The sequence below is a fragment of the Oryza glaberrima genome, chromosome 11 (genome assembly GCF_000147395.1).
Source record: "Oryza glaberrima chromosome 11, OglaRS2, whole genome shotgun sequence".
Taxonomy (NCBI): Eukaryota; Viridiplantae; Streptophyta; class Magnoliopsida; order Poales; family Poaceae; genus Oryza; species Oryza glaberrima.
This window is the reverse complement of record NC_068336.1, coordinates 843246-853453: the sequence shown is the minus strand read 5'-3', so window position 1 is coordinate 853453 and position 10208 is coordinate 843246. Positions and strand designations below refer to the sequence as shown.

Sequence of the window (10208 nt, the reverse complement as noted above, 5' to 3'; positions counted from 1 at the left end):
CTGGTGGGTGGGCACGTTGCAGATAATGAGACAAAGACATCCACCAAGTGGGCCGTATTTTCACAAAAGCCCATCCAATGCCTGGAAAAGAAAAAAGTACACCGAAGGTCCCACAACTTGTCATCGGGATACAAAACCGTCCTCAAACCGCAAAACCAGATATATAGGATCCCTTAACTATATAAAACCGGTCACAATAGGTCCCTCGGCAGTTTCGATCCCAGTTTTGTCCTACGTGTCTAATGAGTCAGCGTGGGACCCACGTGGCCCCACATGTCAGCTTGTCCAGTCAGCCTCTATTTCTTTCCCCTCTTCTCTCCCTTCCCCTTCTCTCTCTCGCTCTTCTCTCTGGGGCTCTGGGCAGGCCGGCGCCGCCGGCCGACGGGTGGGGAGGAGATCGACGGTGCGAGGTGGGAGAGGAGGTCCAGCGGCCGGCGACGTGGCAGCGAAGACGACGCGGGAGCAGGGGAACAAGGCGGCAGCGGCGTCGAGATGTCCACGGTGAGGTACTGGAGGCGGAGCTCCGTCGGGGCGGGGAGCGGGTCCACGACGGCGGACGGCAGGCACGGGATCGCGTCGCGGCCCCACGCTGGCGCCAGCACCGGCGTCGCCCGCCCGCGCGCGATCTCCTCCACCGCCGTCATGAACTACAACGCGCCGAGGCCCGAGGGCCGATGCGGCGGCGGCGACGCCACCGATGGCTGTCGTCGGGCGGTCTGGGAGAGGCGATAGAGAAAGGAGAGACAAGCAATGGACGGCGCCGTATCGGCGGGCGTGGCGCAGCAGTCGGTGTGCTATCACGGCGACAAGCAATGGACGGTGTCGTTGTCATGGGGGTTCGCGATGGTGGTGACGCGCACGTTCCTCAACTGGTACCGCTGCGCCGACTACACGGCGTACGCCTTCAACACGCGGCCCGTGGCATGCCAGCCGTGCCAGACGCCGCAGGTGTACTACATGCAGTAGTCCCGCCTCGACCGCCGCCGCAACACCACCGTCACTGTGTACGAGCGCCGCCGCGTCGTGCCTGCCAAGTGCGGCTGGCGCATCCGTGACCCTGCCGCTCTGCTCGACCGCGTCATCGTCCTCAAGAAGCCCGACCCCGACCTCTGGAAAAGGGTAATCAAACACACATCGTAGTTAAAAGGCTGAATTGATTTGTACGTACAACAAAAAAAACCTTGATTTTTTGTAATGTTGCTCTTAAACCGGCGCGCGTGCAGTCTCCAAGGTGGAATTGCTGCAAGGTGATGTCGTCACCCAAGCAAGGGAAGGACCGGAAGATAACCATCGATGTTGGCGTCTGCAGGGCGGGAGGTCAAAGTGAGTGTGTGAGCCGGGAGGCCGCCGGGCTTCGGCCGGACGCGCTGACGCACGACGGAGAGGGCGCGGCCGCGCGGGCGCCGGCGTGGCATGTGAAGGCAGCGGGAGGCGCGCGCCGCCGCCGCCGCCTACACGCCCGCGCCGTTTCCGCCTCACTACCGCCTTCCCGGGCCCATATTCGGCCACCGAGGAGCTTCGCCGGGCCGCTGCTGGGGCCTCCGTCCTCGACCTCGCCCGCGCGGCGACGCCCTCCCCTTCTCCCATGTCGCCGCCGACGCCGACGCTAATGCCCTCCCTTCTCCCCTCCCCCGCCGCGGCCCCCGCCGCTGCCAGCCGTCGCCGTGGACGCGCTACCCCCGCCTCGCCGCGGCGCTGTGGAGGCGCTACCGCCGCAGCTGCCGATGCACCGATGCGCTACCGCCTGGGTGTGTGACTGTGTGTAGAAGAGAGGAGGAAGGGGGAGGCTGACGTGGATTGACTGACATGTGGGGCCTACGTGGGTCCCACGCTGACTCAGCCGCCACATCGGATAAAACCAGGGTCAAATCCACCGAGGAACTTAAAGCGAACGGTTTTGTTAGTTGAGGGACGTCCAGTATCTGGTTTTGTGATTGGGGGACGATTTTGTATCTCGATGACAAGTTGAGGGACCTTGCGTGTACTTTTTCCGCCTGGAAAACAATACTAGTTATGGGCCAGATCTGTCGGCCCGGTCCACGTTATTGGGTTCGGTACGTGGAGTGGAGCCCCACCTCCAGCTCCTGATTCCTGTCATCGCTGTTGCCAGCGTTTAAAGCAAACCAGCAGATTACCAGACAGAGGGAGGAGGGCATTTCTTCTCTCTTGGTATTTATTTTTCCCTTTTTTATGTTTATGCATCTGCACCCACTAGTTCCTCGCATATTGCATTACCATCATTGTAGATATTTCATATATTTGATTACAACTATGTATTACTCCTCCATCCTAAAATATACTCCGTCTATCCTAAAAAAAACCAACCTAGGAGATGTGACCCCTCCTAGCACAACGAATCTAGATATAGGTCCAAATTCGTTGTACTATGAGGAATCTCCTCCTAGATTGGCTGTTTTTGAACGGAAAGAGTACTGTTTTTTTTAGCCTTTAGAATTTATTTCAAAATATAATAGCTTATGTACCAATATTCTCTTACTAATCAATCATAACCCTCTACCATTCTATTTCTTTACCTACCTATACTTCTTATCCAATCACAACTTTATTTTTAGAACTCATGCTATTTATTTATATAATAAAAGGTTTTAAAACAGAGTGCAGGAGCTATAGGTACATCTCCCTTCGGAATAAGAAGTCATTTTTTAACATGATAACCAGCCCTTTAACATATATGGGAAATATTAGAACAGTCAAAAGCCATTTGATTTTGGCTTGGTAATCGTCTAGCTAATTTTGGCAAACTATCCGCCAGCCTATTCATTCTCTGGAGATCCATTGAATTTAAATGTCTCTTCCCTATAAAATGTTACTCTATGTACCTTTGACAAAGCGGGCCTCAAGGACCGATGTCCCGGATCGATTATGTAGGGGCTATTCAGATTGATGATATTTTCAATCATATTATTTTTTTTAAAAGTTATCTAAAATGTGTCTTCATTTAGTTTTTTTTTGCCAAACTTTAATAAATACATAAGAAATCCTGTCAAAATTTTGGTAATATTGTCAAAATTTAGTAAGGTTTATTTTGGCTACAATTTAAACAACCTAATTTGGTAAATAATTCAATTTATCCAGAGGCGAGGGTTTCATATGCAAAAGCAGCGATGACTGACAGTTTGCAGGGGGAAAGGTGGCGAGGCATCAGAGTTGGGTTGCTTGCTCTCCTCCTCTCTTCTCTTTGTGGTCGGTCGGTCGGTCTCCTCCCACCACCCGCCGCCGCCACCATGGCCTACCGCCGGAAGCAGGGCCCCATCGCCGCCGATGATCGCCGGAGCTCCTACCCCCAGTCGCCGCAGGCATGCACCCCCCCCCCCCCCCTGTCTCTCACTCTTCAGCTTGCTTGTAGTACTGCAGTATAGGCTATAGCCCAGTCTTCAATCCCTGTTGATCGGATCAAATTAGATTTTTTTTTTTGGTCGCTGATCTTAATTTATTTGAGGACAAGCTTGTCTAGTAAAGAACACTGATTTCCCCTAAACCAGTATAGTAATCCTCCTATGTTTAACTGCAGATTACTATTATTTCATTCTGGGGAAAAAATAACCGCAAGATTACTTGTTTTGTTGTGAGATAATTAGAATCAATTTCTTAAGCCTATCAATCAGATCATCACAGTTCCTTAAGAAACCACCATATGATTCTGATTCGACCACCTTCGGCTACTCTCTGGCTGGTTGATCATTTTGGTCCTTAATGTACAAACTCCTTAAATCATCCCATCTGTTTATCACCTACAGATAAACAAAACATTTTGTTCCAAAAGGATAAAAGAAATCACTACCTGATGTTGGTCTCTAATGATCACTTTGCACCGTCCTTTCAGATGTCTGTGTGTGTCTCACAAGTCACAAATGATGTATCCTAAGCATGTCAATTTCTCTGAATAGGGCTCTTCTTCATCGTACAGTTACACATCAATCAAAAGTATGAACGAGCCCAAGCTTGGGCTATGGGAAACTTTGGCAAGAAAAGCCAAGGGAATTCTTGATGAGGATGGCGTGGCACATAAGTCTGACGAGTACACAAAAGAGAAGACCCCTCGCAAGTTTGATTCATCCACTGGAGCTCAGGTGAGGTGGCAAGTATTATAAAAACAAAGCAGAATAATTAGGATATCTTGATGTTCCAAGTTGCATTTATGTTCACATTGTTCTCAAAATTTGTGATATTTATCAGGAATCTCAATCTCGCTGGTCATTCGAAAACCACAGCAAGACAGGGGATACTGGATCCCGGACAAGGTCGGAAGCTCTTGCTGCTTCTGTCAACCAACTTGGTGGAAGAATCAGAGATGCCTTGGAAGTAATGTCCTATTTTTAGCTCAATTCAGCTCTTTATATTTAGCATAACTAATGGCACAACCCATCTGATTGCTTTCTTAACTCTACATCTCTCTTTGCTGTTGTTCTGGATTTTCTGGGATTTCCATTTGCTCTCGTTTAGTATCGCATTGGTTTCAATAACCTCTTGTTCTCTTCTTTCTTTAACAGGAAGGACTCACAATTGTGGACAATAAGACATCCAATATCATTGAGGAGACAAAGAAGATACAAATTAGAAGGAAGCAAGCCAATTCGAATTCTTATGTGCCGAACCTAGCATTTGATACATTAAGACCTCCTAATCTTTCAAATGATCAAGCTGAAACTGCAGCCCAGGAAACCCAATTAAAAGCTTCTCGCGATGTAAGGTGCCACATACTGGGTCTTGTAGTGGAAGTTTAAAGTACAGAAACTTGGACCTTTTTAATATGGCAAAACCTTTGCTATGCTTGTACTTAAAAAGTATTAATACTTATTTTCCTTTTGCTATGTTCTTGGTTATCAGTTTTTATGGTTAATATGGCTTGAAATAAGACGTTTTATTTTTCTTCCCATGTATTTAGACAAACATTTTCAGATTAGTGATGCCTTTCTCGTATCCCCCCAAAATGTTTCAGGTTGCTAATGCAATGGCTGCTAAAGCAAAACTTGTGCTCCGTGAACTAAAAACAGTAAAAGCTGATCTAGCTTTTGCGAAGCAGCGATGTGCTCAGCTAGAAGAGGAGAACAAGTTCTTGCGAGAAGCAAAGCAGAAAGGGAGCAAAACTGAAGAGGATGATGACCTGGTATGTTAATGTTTTCCAAGCAAGTAACCCTGGAATTATTTTATTCTCATGATAAAGTTATCAGAACTACTTTCTTCTTGATGGTAAATTTGTGATGACTCATCCTAAAACTCTGGCTATGATCATTGAAAAGTTTGAACTTTCTTCTTTCCCTTGCATTTCTGGACAATTTTGAAAAAGATATGCAAATTTTGTAGTACGTTGCACAATGTGGTCGGTTGATATGAAAGCCTGATGTATTGCTGATGAAAATTTGAACCACTATATCATGTCAGATAAACTATTAAGCATTGGTACTTTAAGCTGATTATTAACTTCACACTTAGAAGAGGTTCATTGCTTGTGTACAACAGATTTTAGTTATTTTTTTCTTATCACTGTTCAGTAATGAGTAAAACATGTCTTATACATATTTAAAATATGTGCCTGAAGAACATGCTACTGAACAGATTCGTGTGCAACTGGAGACCTTATTGGCCGAGAAATCAAGACTGGCGCAGGAAAACTCCATGTACGCACGCGAAAATCGTTTCTTGCGTGAGATAGTAGATTTTCATCAATTCACCACCCACGATGTTGCCCCCTTGGATGATGGTGACATGGAAGACAGTATACCAGGAGAAGATAGCAATCACACTTACTCAGAAGATATGTTTCCGGTAGTTGAGGCTTATTTAGATCGTGAAGAACTATCTCCTGTCCCCTCAAGGCCTGAATCTCCAATCCTCAGCTCATGTGAGTCATCATCCCCCAAATCCAGCAATTCTAAAAGCAGTGCTGCCAATTTACCAAGCAATGTCTCAGCCAAATGCATTGGTACCTGACACAGATTGACGCATGTTATTTGTTGTCCTCTCTGGGTCTGGAATTGGTTTGATTGTGACTGCTGTGCATATTGTTTTTGTCCATTCTTTATCCACATTGGTTTGCAAATGTAATTTAATTATAGGTTTCTGGTTTTGTGTATGGTTTGGGTTCTGTCTAGGTTTGGTGAAATTGACCGGTGTGAATACATAGATAAAGTTTACAATTCTCAGTATAGGGTTTGAGTTCCATGTTGGGTTGGTAAAACAACTGACTGGTGTGAATAGACGAAATGTGAAAAAAAAAATCAAGAGTGAGTTTACCACTTGTATATTGAGATTGGTGCATGACTAAATGAAATACAGTTTTGTCACTTCACATTGTACATGACTCTAGACCCTTTGAATTGAATCTATTGTTCCATTCTGGTGTTCGATTTACTGTTGGTTATCATATCAATTTGCATGATCCATTATTCTGTTTACAAGTACATACGATTGCTACTGTCATTGCTTATGGCTTCAGCCAACATTTCCAAATGTAAGTATTGGGCCAAAAACGAGTGAGTAAAGGCAACATTTACACCTATATGTGCAGAAGCCCATCCTGATAAGCAGGAGTGCATTTGTTACCAGACAGAGCTGTTGATAAATTATTTGCCGACATTCAGCACATCCAGGGGATTGATCGATCGAGATGAGACCACTGTAGAGTATATATGCTTGCATTTGTTAGGTGAGGTCCGTGAGGAATATCAGATCCGTTGCGAGATCAAACCACTGTACTCTGTAGAATACTTTCCGTTGGTTTTCCTTCAGACTTTCAGTACGCCATGCTAACTAAACCAGCTAGGCTTGCCAAGAAGAACATAGTCACCTGCTTGATTCCAGCTTCACTACGTACACAAAAGTCAAAAGGATTTGCCAGTTTGTGTTAGCAAGTTCCTTCGCAATGTCGGCCATCAAAAGGATCATCGCGTGCTGTGTTGCATGGGGCGAAAATGGTATTGGAAATTTCTGACCGATCGAGGCTCGTCTCCGATGTTCTATCGAATGAACTATTTTGAAACGATAACCAATAAAAATAAAAATATAAGCAGTAAATAATACGGAAACAATTTTGCTATTCTACCATCTGTTTACTAATCTTTATCATATTTATGTGGAAATTACCGTTTTTATAATACAGTAAATACCGTATTTCTAAAAATGACATATTATCTATGGTCAATGTATCTATTTGGCTCATAGTTTAGAGGTCCATTGACTCCTCAACCAAATCTCTAATAATTTGAGTATATAGCTAAAGGAGAAGGTTTGTAATTTACGTAGGTGTGAGCTTGAATTTACGTGGTCATATTATATAGTCACAATAAATTACAAATATGATTTTACGGTTTAATGTTTTTGACACGGTTTATGATCAATACCAGCATGATTCTGTCATTCTGCTTGTGATTTCCTAATATTCTCAGTTTTTTTTATTTTGGGCTCTACCTTTTTAATTCCATTTCTGAGAAAAATGAAATGATTACGGAAATGGTTAAGTCTATTTTCCGACCATTTTCACACTCCGTATATTCACTGCTTAAAATGTACTCTGTCTTGATCAAGTAGGGGAAATAAAAGCAATTTTGAAGAGCAGAATGGTTTCTGAATTCTCCTCCTTAATTTTGTGGCCTAAGCTAGCTTGTGTACATCGGTACATATTTATGACTCTCAGAAGGAACAAGAGGACAATGGTCCTTGCCAGCATGTATGCATGTGTGAGGCCGGCCAAGAACATGACAAATTTTGATTGACCACCCTGGTAGCTAGTAGTACCCATAGATTGCACCCATAAGTCCACGCATTGGGGATCAAATGTATTGCACATTGATGATTGCAATAACACCACTATCAAACCTTCTCCTGCATGTTCTGGACCACTATGGTTGTATTTACGTAGTACAAATTAAGGTGCTGGTTGGAATAGTAATTTACTGTCTAATGTCTGAATTTATAGAGAAGAACACATCATTCACTTGTGAATACTGTTTTTGATAAATTCATATACTCCCTATTGCAGATGATTTTGAGCTCGTTGTCATCCTCATATAGATATCATTTGTTAATTAATTGCATGAATAATTCTTCACGGGCGCGCGGCAAAGTGGGACCAGCTCTCCTTTACTCAATCTGTCATTGTCAAGAGCATTGTTAATGTTTAGAATTAGTACTTTCTTGAAATAATTAGGTTTCATCAATGGCATTTGACTTGTGTTTTGTAATTTAAGTTGACCTCCTCTGATAGTACTGTACTACTCCGTTCGTCCGTAAATATGATCGATGCACAAGACACTATAGAGGATAAACTAGAGTCAGCAATAAAAGTCTTCGCTACAAAGTCTCCGGGAAACAAAATATGCAAAACCACCTAGCTAGAGCGGCCCATTCTTGCAATTAAGCGCTAACTATTGTTTAAGCAATTGCCTATATAAGTATTAGATCCTGTTTGTTTCAGCATAAAATTATTGTAATATAAATTATTAAATCAGATTACTTTAAGTTGAATTATAATAAACTGACGTTGAATAAGATGCGAGTTGATTGTTTCTCTGGATTATTAGAGGTATATAAGGGTAGTGGGTCTTTAGTCATTCAATAATCTGAAAAAAACTTCTCCAGAAAAGATTATTAGATTATACTAATGTGGCTTATAGATTATAATAATCTAGCATAATAATCTACTTCTTTGTTTCAACTTACTTCTAATAATCCAGATTATAATAATTCTAAGCTAAATTAAATAGGTCCTTAAGCCAATTACTTGGATTTGGAATTCAAAGATTACAAATTACCTAAAATTATTTATCATTTGTATCGGAGCTAGTGTCGTCCGCTTAATTAGAAGCTGTATAATGGCCGGACGCTTCGATTAGTTTGTGCATTCGACCAGATTATTGGTGTGAGCATTTTGTCGCATATGACTGGTTTGGTTTGAGGTCTAAATTGACCTTACCAATATTTAACAATTTTAATAGTGTTTAGTGTCTATTTGGTTTAAAGCCAAATTTTGGCATGCCTAAGAAAATAGGTCATTTCAATAGTTAACTTAGGCTATTTTGGCTTCAATCCAAATATAATTTTGCCTTGCCAAAATTAGCCATGCCAAAACTTATTAAAATTTGGCATTGATAAAAATTGGTAAGGCCAATTTAGGTCACAAACCAAACTAGCCCATAAGATGTTATGGTGTAAGTGGGTTATAAAGTTTTTAGTCAGTGATGAGTGCGTGATTAGTCATTGTTTCTAGCCAACTGGATTATGAATCATGGTCCCAAAATGAGCCCAATCATCACTTCACGTATAGAAATGCGCATATCCATTTGGTAGCTTATAGTGCTGTCTTCTTTTGATCCCTTGGACACTAGGGATCTAAGCGGGGCGGGCAAGCGGATTATTTTAGTCCGCTTATCTCACTTCTAGTTCATTTTTTCTTCTAAATTTTGTACTATCATTTAAAAAATAAGGGTGTGTTCGGTGGATATAGCTGTAGTTGTACAGCCACATCATCTACCGGAAATATAATAAAATTTGTATTGGTTTGTACTGTACTACAGCCAGCCACAGTCATAACTGGCTGTAATCACTACTAGAAAAAGGCTTTTCCCAGGCGGCCAAATCATATTTTCGCAGGCGGATAAGCCATCCGCCTGCACCTCAACGCCTGCGAAAATAGTTGATTTTTGCAGGCGGGCAACACGTCCGACTGCGAAAATATCTTCGAGCGCTAAAAAACAATGGGCAGCCACCGCCGGACGGCGGTAGCTTCCCGTTCCCAATCCATTCCCCATCCAATCCCCATCCAATTCATCCCCATCCAATCCATTCAATTCATCCAAAATCACCATCCCCATCCAATCCATTCAATTCATCCAAAATCACCGAATCAATTGTAGCAAAGAAAGCAAATAAAGACAGTCAAAAAAATCACGGCCGCCGCCTAGCTGTCGTCCGCCACCGCCCAGCCGTCGTCCGTCGCCGCCGCTGCATGTCCGCGCCACGCCGTCATCCGCCACTGCATGTCCGTGCCGCGCTGTCGTCCGCCCCGCCGTACGGCCATGGCCCGCCGTCGTCCGCGCCGCCACCGCCACCTCAACTCCCCTCGCCGCGCCGCCTCGTCCCTCCTCGCCGCCACCGCCCACCGCCGTGCTCCTCCCGCCCCCCTCCGGCCAGATCTGGGAGGGAGGGGCCGGGAGCCGCCGGCCACCGCTCTCCCCCCGCCCCCTCCGGCC

General features: G+C 44.2%; 1 protein-coding gene across 1 annotated transcript; it reads left to right on the top strand.

Annotated features, from left to right (window-relative positions):
- The first annotated feature begins 3125 nt into the window (after nucleotides 1–3125).
- LOC127753900 (uncharacterized) lies at nucleotides 3126–6355 on the top strand. Its single transcript, XM_052279349.1, has 6 exons — nucleotides 3126–3317; nucleotides 3909–4091; nucleotides 4198–4323; nucleotides 4512–4706; nucleotides 4961–5128; nucleotides 5578–6355. The coding sequence occupies exons 1-6, from the start codon at nucleotides 3126–3128 to the stop codon at nucleotides 5950–5952; spliced, it is 1239 nt and encodes a 412-aa protein (XP_052135309.1). The 3' UTR covers nucleotides 5953–6355.
- The last annotated feature ends 3853 nt before the right edge of the window (nucleotides 6356–10208 follow it).

Excerpts from the sequence above, each read along its gene's own strand:
- LOC127753900 (XM_052279349.1), top strand. The coding sequence starts at position 3,126 with ATGACTGACAGTTTGCAGGGGGAAAGGTGGCGAGGCATCAGAGTTGGG. Across the intron at positions 3,318-3,908 it reads CCTACCCCCAGTCGCCGCAG|GGCTCTTCTTCATCGTACAG; the intron begins GCATGCACCCCC and ends TTCTCTGAATAG. Across the intron at positions 4,092-4,197 it reads ATTCATCCACTGGAGCTCAG|GAATCTCAATCTCGCTGGTC; the intron begins GTGAGGTGGCAA and ends GATATTTATCAG.